Here is a 16,494-nt window from a genome sequence, read left to right as displayed (position 1 = left end):
TTCTTCAACCCAATCTGGTTCTTATTGTTGGATGTTTCAACCTAGCCATGGCTCTTCCATACCCCCATACATCTTACACATGGTTCAGTAAGAGCTGAGACCTAGCCTAGTCTGTCATACATTTCCCCTGGTCCTGCAGAGCACCAGATGGTGTTGGAGTCTGGCCCGGCTTGGTGCTTCCATTCCCAGTCCACACTTGTGCCAAGTGGGATTACACTCGTTTCCTGATCAGAACGCAGCCCCATTTACAGCCCATGCGCTCATTGGTGGGAAACTCAACCCAGCTAGAGTATCCCCTTAGCTGCCCAACTGGGCCTATTCCCAGCCTTAGATCTTGTGAAGGCCAGTGGTTGCTCTGATTCAACTTGGTAGAGCCCCTCACTTGTCCTGTCCCCTTAGATGCTGTGGCTTAGCATCCCTGTCTTACGCAGATCAGTAGGTGCAAGGACCTACTTGGCATGACCTGTGCTCCAACCTGATTTCTGTTGTTTCTTCTGAGTTAAGGTTAGCTCAGCCCTGCCCATTCTGTCCCCTTCCAGTGGCAGCATGGCCCACCCCACATCCTGTTAAAGGATGCACTTTCAGGTGCTGCTGCCTTGACCTGCCCTGACTGTTTTGGGTTCCTGCACCCGTGTGTGATGGCAGGTGGCATGGTCACATCTAGCTTAGTCCATCCCAACCCCAGCTTGCGAGCTAACCAGGGGAACTTGTATTTCCACAGGGTTGGGCCCACACAACCCCATAGAGTCTACCCCCAGACCAAGTTCTCTCGCGTGCTGGTAGAGTCTTGACCCTGCCAAATGTGACCACAACACTACTCCACCAAACAGTTGGGTAATGGTACCCATCACTGCCAAAGAGGCCCCCATCCATAGCATTGGTGTGGGCTGCTGTGTGACGATAAGTGATGTTCTAAGCTAACAGGCCATTTCTGTATTCCGAATTGGGTTGGTGTATCTGACTAACCATAATTGTCTCCTGGGTACTTCCCTCCAAACCACCAGGTCTCAGTCCCCACGCATGCCTAAAACTTCCATGACCCTGTCACTGGGAATCACCCAGGATTCACAACTCACCTACACTAAAATTGGACTTAGTCATGGGTGTTCCCAGGCAGCAAACATATCTTAAAAACCCCAGAGTTTGCCGCTGGGTGGCCAGCAGGCAAAGCCTGGCACCACCTGGTGCAATGGCCGCCCTGGGGGAGGCTGAGGACTCGTTCACTGCCTTCCAGCAGTGTCATTGGCGTGAGCCCCCAGCAGTGGGTCCAACCCGGCAGGGGCACCCCCCACAGCTGCCACACTGCGGGGAGCGGCACTTGCCCCCAAACCCAAGGCCCGAACCCCTCCCAAACTCACCCAGCCACAAGATATTAGCAGCTGGGCAGAGCTAGGAATTTTAACCCAGTTCCCAAGTTCCCTCATGGCGGACTTACCCTGAGGAAAGAGCTGTCTTGGGTCCTGGGGGAGGCTGAGGACTCGTTCACTGCCTTCCAGCAGTGTCTTTGGCGTGAGCCCTGAGCATTGGGTCCGACCCGGCAGGGGCATCCCCCACAGCTGCCACACTGCGGGGAGCAGCACTTGCCCCTAAACCCAAGGCCTGAACCCCTAAAATAAGATAGCTTTAAGGATTAAAGTTTTTTTATTCCGCTTTTGTCACTGTTACGCTTAGAATAGAATATACAGTTCAAAAGAGACTTAAATTTTATGGATTTCCCCAGCTGGATCGAAGAAGGTTAAAATGGGTCAGGTGTGATAGCTTAATGGTTAAATCCTCACTTTACATTCACCGGAATCCAATATGGTCACTGGCTTGTATCCTGGCTGCTCCACTTCCCATCCAGCTCCCTACTTGTGGCCTGGGAAGCAGTCGATGATGGCGCAAAGCCTTAGAATTGTGCATCGACCTGGGAGACCCAGAGCCAGGTCCTGGCTTCAGATTGGCTCAGCTTCTGCTGTTGAGGCCACTTGGGGGGAGTGAACCAGGAGATGGAGGATGTTTGTCTCTGCCTCTTCTCTCTGTAAATCTAAGTTTCCAATAACAATAAATAAATCTTTTTTAAAAAAAGAAGGCTAAATAATTTGTCTCCTAACACATGCAGTAGTGAAGTCAGTCTGTGAATGTTTTTCTGTCTGGATATCAATGAATGTTGTTTTTTGTTTAATTTTTGAAATTTGTTTATTTTTAATTCTAGCTTCAAATAGAGCTGGGACAATTGCAGGAGCGATCATAGGAACTTTGCTTGCTCTGGTGCTCATTGGTTGTATCGTCTTTTGCTGTCACAAAAAGCGCAGAGAAGAAAAATATGAAAAGGAAGTCCATCATGATATCAGGTAATTTAGTGAAACAGGAGTTGACTGATGTATACCAAATTTATTATGTTTCTGGAGTATTAGGTGTTTGTTAAATAATCTGAAGCATCTACCACCTGTGAAAAGTTGGATAAAGGCTTTGGCTTCTCCCTCAACACATTTCAAAGAATTTACTTCTGAGTACAGAGGTTTAACACTATCATCTCTGTGTCTCACCACCCTACCCATCAGTGTTCTTACACTTTATGTCAGCAACCACTGCAAAATTACTATCTTAAGGCTGCCTTATCATATGAAACTGGAAAAAGATACTGAGATCTGTTAAAAATCTGGTCATATCAAGCAACATGGGCAGCTAACATTATTGGTAGTGTGATTTTATTTTTCTGAATATTCTTTTGAAAAAGTTCATTTATTTTTATTGGAAAGGCAGATTTATAAACAGAAGCAGAAATGGGGAGAAAGATCTTCCATCTGCTGGTTTTCTCTCTCAAAGTGGCTGCGATTGCTGAAACTGAGCTGATTTGAAGCCAGGAGCTAGGAGCTTCTTGCAGGTCTCCAACGTGGGTGCAAGGTCCCAAGGCTTTGGGCCATTGTGCACTGATTTCCCAGGCCACATGCAGAAAGTTGAAAGGGAAATGGAGTAACCTAGACATGAACGAGTGCTCATGGGAGATTCTGGTACTTTCAGGCCGAGGGATAGCCATTTGAGCCATCATGCTGGGTTTCGACAGCATTCCTCCACCCCTCATTCCCCCAGCCTTTTTCTTTTAAACAAAAATGGAAGATATATTTATGTATTTTTAAAGGCAGTGCTACAGAGAAGGATAGAGCGAGAGATTGTGTCCATTAGTTTGCTCCCCAAATGGCTGCAATGTCCAGATCTGAGCTAGTCTGAAACCAGGAGTTTCTTCCATGTCTTCCATATGGGTGGCAAAAGCCAAACACTTGGGTGATCCTCTACTGTTTTTTTGTTTTGTTTTGTTTGTTTGTTTTGTTTTGTTTTGTTTTGTTTCCAAGACCATTAGCACGGAGCTGGATTGGAAATGGAGGAACAAGTGTCCATTTGACATGGATGCATCACAGGTGGCAGTTTCACTGGTTGTACTACAGTGCTGACTCCTTGCATGCTTATATTTTTCAAATGCATCAAATATATATTCTTGGTCAGTTCTTATTTATGAAATTCTTATGTCAAAATTCCCAGTTTTTATAAGGTAAATTGACAAAGTTTTCACCTAAGTCTTAGACAATTTTCTTAGCAAAGGTTAATTCTTTTTTGTAGGATGTAAGTACATCTATGGTTGGTAGAACCTTGTTATCTGTTCTAGTTAGATTGTGGTATGAAAGTATTTAAGATTTATTCCACATTGTGTTGTTAACCCATAAGAATTCAGTGAAAATGAGACTTTGTTTTATGTAAAGTTACACATTGTTTTTTGTCAAAATGACAAGTCAGTTTATGACATTATGCCTTGCTGTGCCAACTGTTGTTGTGACAGAAACTCACATCCTTTAAAACTGTAGATTTGTAGTAACTTGTTCTTTTAATTTGATTTTGGACTTTGCTTTTCAGGGAAGATGTACCACCTCCCAAGAGTCGTACCTCCACTGCCAGAAGCTACATTGGCAGCAATCATTCATCCCTGGGATCCATGTCTCCTTCTAACATGGAAGGATATTCCAAGACTCAGTATAACCAAGTCCCAAGTGAAGACTTTGAACGTGCTCCTCAGAGCCCAACTCTCCCACCTGCCAAGGTAGCTGCCCCTAATCTAAGTCGAATGGGAGCCGTTCCAGTGATGATTCCAGCACAGAGCAAGGATGGCTCCATAGTGTAGAACCTCAGTACTTCTCAGCTGTGCTACCTGTATTACTTTTTTTCTCTTGATATAAGAAAACCTATTCTAGTTGAAATTTTGTTACCAGCTCCAAATATTTGAAAAAAGATCTCAACCAGAAGTTGTCAGAAATGCACTTACAAGTTTTATTCTTTCGATTTTATTGAATCACTAAAGGCATTCATTAAAGTTAGTAAATAGACATTCTCTATCTGAAAAACATGGATTTTCTTTAGGAGATTGATTTTAAAGGTTTCTAAATATGAATGCCCAAGTAACCTGTAGCACTTCATATGAAATCACAGTTGAAGAAATTTTTGAATTTTCATGCATACAAAGTTGATACTTGAATCATCTTGAAATGGTACTGTATAATTTGTACCATTATTTTTAAAATGTTTGTCTCATTTATGATCCAACAGTCTTCCCTCAATTAGCAGTAAAGAGACATCCTTGACAGAATTACTTACATATGTTTATACTTGTTTTTTATAGCTACTTTGAAAACTCTAAATCTATTTGAAATATCTCTCATAACATAGAAAACACTATAGTGTGTTACAAATTAACTAGTTTTCTATTCAAGTTATTCATTAACCTTATACAATATTTCTTAAATATTTCATAGACTGTTACGGACAACAGGGACATAATAAGCTCTTTGATTTGCTAAAGTAAAGGAGCGTCTGTCACATTCAGTTAGAACTCTGCTGTCAGTTCCAAGTCCAGCTTTCTCTATAGGTGCTGTAGTAGGGTTGGATTTCTGTTGATTAGCAGTCTGATGCCCTGGGGCTTGTGATACTCTTCTGAACAGTGACTGCCAGATCAAAGATGTTTTTCACAGTTCTACATAAACACTGGCTCTGTACCTTTGGTGAAATTTTTCTCATAAGAAATTACAACTTAAGTCTTCTCTTATTTGATGACTGTGGATTGAAATTTCCTAATTGGTCCTAAGCATTAGCTTTTTAAAAAAATTGAATTTGGGTTTTATTTGGATAGTGTTGTATGCTATATTTTACAGACACTTGTGATTCTAAATTTACCCTCTTGAATGCAGTTCCTGGAGAGCAGTTTCATCATAGACTCGGAATGATCAAGTGCATTTTAAGCAATTAAGTGTCCTCCATCAATTTTGTATTTTAGTTTTGGGGATGTACAATTGCTATTGTATGGCCAAACATGTCTGTGTAATTCTAACAAGTCAAGTGGAGCATTGAAAGAGTTTGAGTCTTCATCTGTAAAAGCAATTTATTCCTTAAAAATTAAAAAAACAAAGGAGTAAAGGGAATACTCCTACTTGCCAAATGTATCAGATAGTACTGTCAGTAGTAGAAGAGAGTGAATTTATTGTATTTCCCTTGAGATTGTGAGGGAGTGTGGAAATAGTAAGGAAGAGCCAACAGTATCTTTATAGTATACAAGGTCTGCAATAAATTATTTCACTAGTTCTAAAACCTTTTCCCTAGATTTTAGTAGGGAGATGGTTTCTGTTCATCTCTTTGGGTGCTGTGATGGTAAATGCTGCATTATAAATTAATGTTGGCATGTATTATACGATTAGGCAGAATATTGTGTACACTTTAATGGTAAATTTAAGATGAATGTGTACTAGATTAGTGTGTAGTTTACATACTTGCAAGCTTTTTTTTTTTAAAGTTAAGTTTTAAACCTTACATAAAATTACTTTTATATTTGTGTTGACATTTCATCTGTGCCTTTTGGGTAATTTACTTTCCATTATGAATTTCTGGTGCCTATGAGCTAGCTATCACCTGCTTGAAAGGTGCTTAGAGGTGAAGGTACTGTTTGTAAACATGCATCACTGTGACATCTTTCTATCCTCACGCTTTCAGTCTGGCCTCTTCCTGTGTGTTGTTTTGGATGTAACTTAGATGATTGTGTTATTCATAAAGGTTTTAAAGGTTTAAAAGTTTCAAGAACACTCTGACTGTGTTTCTGATTTTATAGCAGTAGCTATTTTTAATGTGTCAGGTGCTTGGCCTGTTTTATATGAATAAAAACTGTAAGATATTGTAAGAATAAGACAAAATATAAACTTAATAAAGTTTTGATCCTTACTATTTATGATTTTCACATAAATATTATGTAATCAATTCAAGATGAAATTGCCACAGAAGGAAGACATGTGTAAGACTTTGCTTTTCTTAGAAATCATACTTTGGTTATGAATAAATCAGGATCTATTCCAGAATGGCTTTCAGTTTAGATACATAACAATGACAAAATGAGAAACAAGCTTGTACAAAATCAGTTGCGGAGCTTGAAGGGTATAATTACGGAATATAGCTCCAACTACTCTCATTGTAAATTTCCTTTAATCCAAGGGGCAGATAGCAATAGTAATTGTCCAAGTAATTCTCACCAGTAATTCATTTGAACTAGAGATAAATTGTTTCAGAAATTGAATACCATCAGATTTACTAAAGCATTTCAGTTAGAGGACCAGACAACACCAGTCAGGGAAGACTTGCATCTTAAAAGTCAGCCTTTTGATTCCATCTTATTCCTGAGAGACTTGACACTTTCATAACCAAGATAGTGTGAAATGACACCATTATTCTGCACTTTGAATATGGATTGGTTAATGGCATACTTGTTCTGACTGACAATCTTACAAATATTCCCACTTGAAAGCCTCCCAACACAGCTCTCCAAAAAAGTCTCGTACTGATCCTCCTTACCAGTTATTCCATACATACTGTGTCCTTTAAAGTTGAGCTACTGTCACAGATTTGCTTCAGTGGAAACACAGCCTGAGTGTTTTTTAGGGGGGAGCTTAATTGAAAACATTCAAATCGTTATTAATATAAATACATATTTTTTATTTAAAAAGTGATTTTAAAAATTTAAGATTTAGTCCTGGAAATATAGAATAAGGGGCAAGTAGATATTTTGATTAAAAACAGCACATTGCATGAAGTTGGCTTTCAAATTCTGAAATATGTGACTTCTTAAAATAACTATTCTCCATGTCTTTGTGTGTGTGCGCAGCATGTAAATCTGAAAATTTGTGAATGTTTAGTTTTCCCTCCAACTTTCTCAACAGTGTTTAAGGCTTCAGAGGCCTTACTCCAGTGTGGAACAAAAAAAGTCCATATTTTTTGTGGTTAATACTTCAGTGTGTCACCTAAGGAGTAGTTTGTAGAAAACATTGGCACAACTTTTTAGTGACATGTGACATTATATATTATATATATGTATATATATCTTTATAACATTCCTGTGTTTAGTAGTGTAAATGTTCTGGGCAAGTTTTAATATTTCAAATGCCTTTGGATATTCTAGCAATAAAAGCAACATGTCTGGCAATGGGATTTCTTACTCATTTGCCTGCTTTGTCACTAAAATATTGTATAACTGGGCAGAGATTTCTTTCATAAATGTTAAGGAAGCAAGGAACAATAAATCTATGGATCGTGGTTCTATTTTTTCTTTTCAGAGAAAACTAGTCAGCTATGGATGGTAACACCAGCGTCTTAAAAATTAAAATAAAATGTTTTTTAAAAGATATACTATTTTATAGTTTCATTTTGATTATGGATACTGAAAGGTCCATCAAAGAGCTCTGTGTTTTATGCTCTCTTCTTTGATGCTACAAGAATGAGAAGAACCGCAATTCATTGATTTATTTATTCTTGTCCCTAACTGTAAATTTTAGTGATAAAATTCATGTGTACTGCTGGGAACAATAATTTGACACTTCACATATGCAAAGTAGAGAATTGATAGTGTCAATTTCAGATTTTGTATTTAAAATTTCTGGCTTAATATCCAATGGTGCAGTTTTGAAATTTGTAAGAACAAAATTTGTTTAAAAGCAAAAGTAAAAACTTGCTCTAGTTTTGTGACCTTGTGTACTTTTGAAATAAAATGAAGGAAGTAGTTCTGTGCCTCACGGTGTGGCTTTATTGTGCCTTTGAAAAATGTCTGCTAAAGTTTCAGTGTTATTCTTCCCTGCTTTCCTGTGTCAAGGCTTCCTCCCTTTGCCCCCTTGTGTGCTTCACACAGCAAGAATAAAGAATGCAACAACCATACTGCAACTGATGGCCTCTCAGACATTCATATATGTTTCCCCATCTCTGTGCGTTTATATAACTAATATTTGGAACCTCCAAAGGTCTGTCATTTCATAATTTACATAATGTTCAGATACTTTAAGATTATACATGTATTATGTATTAAATATATATGTATCTATCTTAGTGTATTGCTACTTTTATAACAAAATACTTAGACCATAGATAATATATATAAACAATCAATTTGTTGGCCACAGTTCTGGAATCTGGGAAGATCAAGATGCAGGCACCAGCAGATCTGATGTTTGGTGAAGACTCACGTTCTGCTTTAAAGGAAGCTTCTCTTGCTGTTCCTTGGGGCAGCAGCGGGCAGGAGAACTTGCACAAATTTGTTGTGTAGATTGCTAGACGCATTCATGGGAATGGGGCCATAATGATTTGATCATTCGCCCACTTTTTAGTACTATCACCTTGGATATTAGGTTTGAATACAGGAGCTTTAGGGGGTACAATTCAGATTGTTACAACATTTGTTATGCTTTAGAATAATTCATTTTTTTATCAGCTCTAAACATTGATTTCAATAAAAAACCAGGATGAGTTAACAGGATGAGTTAAGAAGACATGTTGAGGAATACTTTATTTACATCAGTTTCTCATTTCAGTGTGTTAACATTTTGATCTAGATAATTTTTTTGTATTAGGAAATTTCTTTGGATTTAAAATATAAATATAAATATATATATGTGTATATATATGTGTGTGTGTATATATATATATAGATATATAGATATATTTGTTTATTTTGGGTCCAGCAGCGTGGCCTAGCAGCTCAAGTCCTCACCTTGAACATGCCGGGATCTCAATATGGGCGCCGGTTCTAATCCCGGCACTCCATTTCCCATCCAGTTTCCTGCTTGTGGCCTGGGAAAGCAGTCGAGGATGGGCCAAAACCTTGGTACCCAGCCACCTGTGTGGGAGACCCAGAGGAGGTTCTTGGCTCCTGGCTTTGAATTGGCGCGGCGCCGGCTGTTGTGCTCACTTGGGAAATGAAGAGTCGAATGGAAGATCTTCCTCTCTATCTCCCCTCTATGTATATCTGACTTTGTAATAAAAATAAATGTTTTTTAAAAACGATTTTTATTGGAAAGGCCAACCTGATTTATGGAGAAGACACAGAAAAATTTTCTATCTGCTGGTTGGTTCACTCCCCAAGTGGCCAAATGGCAAGGGTTGAGCCTATCTGAAGCCAGGAGCTTCTTCCTGGTCTCCAGTGGAGGTGCAAGGTCCAAAGGCTTTGGGTCATCCTCTACTGCTTTCCCAAGGCCACAAAGAAGGAGCTGGATGGGAAGTGGAGTATCTGTGACATAAACTGGTGCCCATATGCGATCATAGTGCTTGCAAGGTGAGGATTTAATCATTGAGACATTGTGGTGGCCCATAAGATGCAAAGTGGATATTAGAGTATTTTCCCCCATCCCCGCAGTGTGATAATGAAAAGTATTTTCAAATATTGCTAAATAGTCCCTTGGGGTAGAGGCAGATCCATTTGAGAACTAATGCTTAGTATGAATATTCATGTGATGCATTCTTAGGGACTTAGAAATGAAGAGCACAGGATTTAGTGTTTGAATATCATATATAACAAGTTGGCTCATTTAAATTTCCTTGTACTTAAGATGGAAATGCTTTAGGATTTCTAAGGGAATAATGATATAATAATGCAGAAAGACTGTCAGAGTCTAAATTATAAAATATGCTGAGTTAAACTACCAACTGTAATTTAATGCCTTTAGTTTGTAGCTTTATTTGCATAATTAAATGATGTAACTGATTGAATTAGGACAACATGGAACATGGAGTGGTTTGTTACTAAAGAAAAATGATCCTTAGTCTATTTGTAATTAAAATGAGATTATCTTAACATGAAATAAATAACTTGTTAGGGTCCATTACGTTTCTCCTTGGTTTTTCTGCACCTGTAGGTGCTCATTTATATGACAGCTAACTCCATAGATAAGGAGTATTTTGTGAACATAAAATTTCCTTGAGAAATAGCCCCTCTTTGCTTATCTTGATTCCCAAAAGTTAGAAACCAACTTTCTGCATCCCCTACGTGTCTGCAGAGATTCAAGCACTTAGGCTGTTGGCTGCTTGTTTTCCAGGCATATTAGCAGGTAGCTGGATCGGGAGTGAAGCAGCCTGGAGTCAAGTTGGCACCCATTTGGGATGCAGGAACTGTAGGCAGTGCCTTAACCTGCTGTGCCCATAGCACCAGCCCCTGGACGTAGACATTGATACAAGAAAGTTGTCCCCAAGCATCATCACCCTCACCCACCATTTTCTGATGGCCTATATATATATATAAATGTTCACCAATTCATATATATATATGAATTCATATGAATTGGTATATATATGAATTGGTGCATGAAAGTTGTGGGATGTCATGCGTGGATTCAGCGCATGTACCCAGGGGCTTGTATTGTGGCATAGCAGGTAAAACTGCCTGCAGCGCTGGCATCCTGTATGTGTGCCAGTTCAAGTCCATATCTCATCCATCCGTGACCCAGGTCTGGCTGCTGTGGACATTTGGGGACTGAGCAGACAGATCTATATCACTCAAAATATTAATAAGCACATGTGGCTCAAAGTTTTATAAGACTTAAACAGCCCACATTATAGAAGACAGATGAATGTTTTCTTTTTCTGCTCACCTCTTCAGATAGAAGCCTAGTTAGTACCTTCTGAGGCATCTAGTGATTCATGAGACTCAATAGGAGAACTAAGAGTCTTTCAGAAAGCAAAGGGTAGCGAGAGCAGAACAAATGCTAGCATAGGATGGGAGAGAAATGAATATAATTAATATAAAGAGGGAGGGGCCAAGATGGTGAAGAAGTGGAGAGGTTAACCTGAAGAGGTGAGGGTCACAGAGTGATTTGGATGCATTTGTGGCTGTCTAGATTGGATGTTCTTAAATTTTCTCATTTATCTCCCTGAAGTAGAGACCAAGTCCTTCTTTGGGAAGGCTAAGTTAGGAGATAAGAAGATTGTGGGAAGAGATGAAGTTTAAAACAAAATACTGCATAAACAATGAGAATGAGAAAGCAAAGTTAGAAGAAAGAAAAGGGACCCTGGATGGTCCTGACTGCTCTTGAGATTGGTCTCATGAACTTGTGATGCTGGCCTACTTAGCACTTAGGGCTTGGTACTTTGAGTAAAGAGTTAAGTGCTAAATAAGTGCCTATGAAAACAGAATTTATTTAACTCATGATGTGTTTACACACTAATCTGCCAACTTTATCTGCATGTTTGAATTCCCAATCCCAGGAGAAAATTATTCCATGCTGTTGTTTCTTGTTTCAACACTTAAAAACAAAACAAACAAAAAACCCAAATACCTATTTGTACATGGAAATGTGTATTATGAAAAGATTATGCATAAATTTCAAAAGGTTTTGTGCCACAATATATTTACTCTTTAATTCCAGCTTTTTAAAGTATTCTCAAAATTTTTTGGAACTGTGTTGTTGTTCTTTGCCTATTTATTTTTATTTGAAAGTTAAATTTTTACAGAGGAGAAACAGAGGTCTTTCACTCTCTGGTTCACTCCAAGTGACCATAATGGCCGAGCTGAGTTACCTGAAGCTGGGAGCCAGGAGCTTCTTCTGGCACATGTGGGCACAAGGTCCCAAGGCCTTGGGCCAATCTCTGCTACTTTCCCAGGCCACAAGTAGCTGGATGAGAAGTGGAGTAGCCAGGACACCAACTGGTGCCTATATGGGATGTCAGCCCTTGCAGTCTAAAGAATGGCCTTATAAGCTCCACACCAGCCCCTTCATTATTTTTCTTCAGACTTGGAAGAGCTCATTAAATATTCATGAACTAACCTTTTGTGATATGAATTGTAGCTTCTTCACTCTGGCTATCACTATTATTTATGGTCCTGCTGTCTTCCCCCTATGTGATCCTGACCCTTGCTAAATACCACCATCAAAGAAGCCATCTCCAAACCACAGGGACCTGAGGGTCAATTGGCTTTTCATGTTTCTCTTTACTCTCTAAAGAGATCACACTTAAAGACAAAGGCATGTTTACACCTACTGGTCAAAGGATTCTTAAGGATTTTTGTAGTTGATAACCAGCAACTTCAGCTACACTCATTTGCATCAAGCTTGCACCACATTCCCACCAAAGTGTGTTTCTCCAAAATTTGTTTTTTTTTTTTTTTTTTTTTTTTGCCAAGTTTTTGTCCATAACAGCTTTATGGCATCAACACAAGCTGATGAAGAAAAAGTTATCTTGCACTTGAAAATGGTTACTAAGTCACATGTTAGATCAACTGTCACCCAGCATTCCAAGTTAAATGTTTGCTGCTGGTATTGTACTCTGGTAACATTGCTAAGTAGAACATATTTCCTCTCACACAATCCCCAAACTGTCAGCATAAAAGCATTTCTAGAAAAGAGAATGACCTTGTCTTTCCTGGAGCAGAGTGTGATAAAGATACCAGTGGCAGCAATTTACAACCTGTTGGAAAGTCATAGTTCTCTCATATTCAGTTTTTCCTTGACAAAGAGAAGATATTTTATGTGTTCACGGAAACAATACAGGCAAAATTAAATAACTACACGAAAGGAAATGTAATCTCAGCCCTGTGAACTAGAAGAATCTGCTGTATTCAGGATAAGATAAAGATAACCAAATAGTCAACAGGGCTTTATGAGATAGGTGGATCCAGGTGCAGGTTTAAAATCCTCGTAAAGTGTGGGCAAAAGAACTGTAATATAGAAAATTTACATAGCAATTCAAGTTTTGCAAGACAGACATAGGCTGTTCCAATTTCTTTTTAAGTACAGATGTCTATGATGGATATAGGAAAGGTGAGTTTTAAGAGACTGATTTGGGTTTTTTTCAGATATTCCCTGATATACATGAATTGCTTTTGTACGTTATCTACATTAGTACCATACCAGTTAATGAACTGACAGCCATCAGATGATTTGGATGTGGTGACACACACCGTCTAAATTTCGTTCTGTTCTCCATGCTATTAGCCTTCAACACTGAAACGTTAACCAAGAAGTGTAAGTGCAAGTACAATCTGCTCTTCTTGTTTCTTGAAAGGTACTCAGGAGAAAATATTTCAAAAATTCACTACAATTACAGTTACGACATAGAAAACTTTTTCAACCTTTTCTTTGAGGATAGTTTACAGAAGCAATAAAAGATCTCATGATCTGGTCACACCTTTGTTAAAATCTTCTCTAATGGATTCCAAGACAGTAATACAGGACATACACAGAACAGATTACAATGCCCTTTATTTGTTGTGTTATATCCACAGTCTCATGTTCTCTAGGTTTGCCTAAGTAAGAAATGCTTATTTCAGGCTTTTTCAATTGGAGTCCTCATGGGTAAGAAAGAGTACTCAGACAGAAGCATTAGATGTTAAGTATTCTTAATATAAAATGCAAACTAAGACATAATAAATTGTGTGCTTAGAAATGGCACAAACCTACAGAAAAATCCATGGTAGGCAAACAGTCCCAAATATGAACAAAACGTAACCAGATCTGAAGGGTTTCTGGTCCTTAGCAATTCAGGTGAAGGATGCTCAACTTGTATGATGGTCAAGAGTTTGGAATTTGGAATTAGACATGAGAATACTTCAAGAAGCGTATGGAAAAATGGATTAAAAGTAGTTGTTGTAGCCATTAAGATGCCACTTGGGACACCCATGTCCTGTGTCACAGTTCTGGAGTTGAGTCCCAGATCCTGCATGTACATAACCTGGGCAGCACCAAGAGATTGCTCAGGTACTTGGATCCTTGCCACTTGTGTGGGATGCCTGGATTGACTTCTGGGCTCTTGAAACTGGCCTAGGTCAACCCTTATTGTTGTGTATATTTTGGTAGTGAAAAAGAGTTGAAAGACCTCTCTACATTTCTTTACCTTTCAAAAAAAAAGTGTATGAAACTGACTGCTTTCCCAGTCCATAAGCAAGGAGCTGCCTGGACATGAACTAGCTTCCATAAGGAATCAAACACTTGGAAGGGGAGGATTAGCCAACTGAAACCATTGCACTAGGCCCTGAAAAGACACTTCCAAAAGAGATCTGTAACCCAACAGTCAATCACAAACTGATTAAATCAATGTGTGTGCTTGTGGGTGCAATGCAGTTATTCAAAATACTCAGCAAAATTGGAAAATGCTCTATCTTTTCAAATTGTATGACCATAAAATGAATATATTTTACATAACAAGATTATCAGAGGTTTGAAAGTGAATTAAAATGTTAATGATGTTAATCTATGGTGGAGGTGTGCCAGGTAATTCTGATTATCCTTCTTTGTGCTTTTGTGTGTTTAATTTTCCTAAATGAACTTTACTACTTCTAACATAAAAATTCTAAATGTTTTTTTGTAATCTTGGTCATGACATATTAAAATTCCCCATTACTAATGTCAAGTTGTACATGTAGATCTACAGGAAAAACAATGACGTTTACTTTTCACATAGAAGAGATTATTTGCAAATACAGCCTTTACCTATTTTTTTTTTAAAGATTTATTTTATTTTTATTACAAAGTCAGATACACTGAGAGGAGGAGAGATAGAGAGGAAGTGGAGCTGCCGGGATTAGAACCAGCGGCCATATGGGATCAAGGCAAGGACCTTAGCCACTAGGCCATGCTGCCGAGCCCAGCCTTTACCTATTTTTTAAAATACATTTTTATTTTGAATTTTGAATTATGTGGTACAATTTCGTATAGGCTGGGATTCTCCCCCAAACTCCCACCCCCCAACAGATTTTCCCTGTTTTACAATGGTGTAGTCCTTCATAAGGAATCATAATTCTGCCAGTCTCTTATTTAAGTGTACCCCGACATTGTTGGTACAGACAATGTCAGACAGTCCAGCATCCTATTGTCTAAAGTTTGAAAAGAATACATGACGCCCTCTTGTGGTAAAATTTTATATTTGCCATTTTCACCTATCCTAAAATGAAAATACCAAAAGGGTATTTATTTTATTGTTTTCTAAGGAGCAAATAAATAAATAAATAAAATAACATTATTAACAGTTTAAGTGTCCCACTGCTGGGCTTGAAACCCTCCTAGTTAGATCACATGGGGCAGTTCATTTGAATACCAACTCAATTTCCTCATCTATAAATTGAAGACAACAGCACAGTTTCTCTTGCAAGACCCAATTTTCATTTTGCTAGGCAAAATGCTTTAACACATGTATATACAAATAGGAACTATTGAGCATTTGATACCTGCCAAGTACTGGAGTGTTTTACCTTAACTTCTAATGCATGCTCAGATAAGCCCAGTAAGTTCAGTGTTATGCTCATTTTTTACACCTGTTTTCACTCCTCACATAAATATTGTACATTTTTCCACATTAAAGATTACCTGCACTTTTTACATGTTTTCACCCCTCTCCTACAATATTGTGGATATCTTGCCATGTCAGTAGGAATGAATCATTTTGACAAGTTTCATTCTTGAAGTTTGAACTGTAACATTTTACTACAAATATTGCTAAAATAAGCATTCTTACCTTTTTTTTTTTTTAAAGATTTATTTATTTTATTACAAAGTCAGATATACAGAGAGGAGGAGAAACAAAGAGGAAGATCTTCCATCCGATGTTTCACTCCCCAAGTGAGCCGCAACGGCCGGTGAACGCCAAACCGAAGCCAGGAACCAGGAGCTTCTTCCAGGTCTCCCACACAGGTGCAGTGTCCCAAAGCATTGGGCCGTCCTCAACTGCTTTCCCAGGCCACAAGCTGGGAGCTGGATGGGAAGTGGAGCTGCCGGGACTAGAACCGGCGCCCATATGGGATCCTGGTGCGTTCAAGGCGAGGACTTTAGCTGCTAGGCCACGCTGCCGGGCCCCATCTTTTTCTTAACATTTGTGGAAGTATTTCAATAGGAGCTGGACTACAGAATTTGAATATGTAAAACATTTTTACATATTAAAAACTGGGGAGTATTGTCACATTGCCTTTCAAAGGCAAATTTACCAGTCTTTTAAATTAAATGTTATGTGCTATTAGCACACTTAAAATAGTTTTATTATGGGGGCCAGCATGATGCCTCTTGGCTAATCCTTTATCTGCAAGTGTCAGCGTCGTATATGAGCACTAGTTCATGCCTCAGCGGCTCTACTTCCCACTCAGCTCCCTGTTCATGGCCGGAGAAGGCAGCAGAGAATGGTTTAAAGCCTTGGGAGCCTGCACCCACGTGGGAGACCTGGAGGAGGCTACAGGCTCCTGGCTTTGGA

At 38.9% G+C, this 16,494-nt stretch overlaps 1 protein-coding gene across 2 annotated transcripts in view; it reads left to right on the top strand.

Annotated features, from left to right (window-relative positions):
* CXADR (CXADR Ig-like cell adhesion molecule) overlaps positions 1-16,494 on the top strand; it is a 76,680-nt gene that overhangs the window by 57,375 nt on the left and 2,811 nt on the right. Inside the window, exons 6-7 of one of the 2 annotated variants that reach the window (XM_012927977.3) lie at positions 2,195-2,333; positions 3,889-4,072. In XM_012927977.3, the coding sequence (XP_012783431.1) occupies positions 2,195-2,333; positions 3,889-4,072 (323 nt within the window). Of the gene's footprint in view, positions 1-2,194; positions 2,334-3,888; positions 6,079-16,494 lie in introns of those variants that run through there. The other variant, XM_004588610.2, reaches the window with a different exon arrangement.

The sequence above is a fragment of the Ochotona princeps genome, chromosome 3 (assembly GCF_030435755.1).
Source record: "Ochotona princeps isolate mOchPri1 chromosome 3, mOchPri1.hap1, whole genome shotgun sequence".
Lineage (NCBI taxonomy): Eukaryota > Metazoa > Chordata > Mammalia > Lagomorpha > Ochotonidae > Ochotona > Ochotona princeps.
The sequence above is the reverse complement of the archived record's forward strand: the minus strand, read 5'-3'. Positions and strand labels throughout refer to the sequence as shown.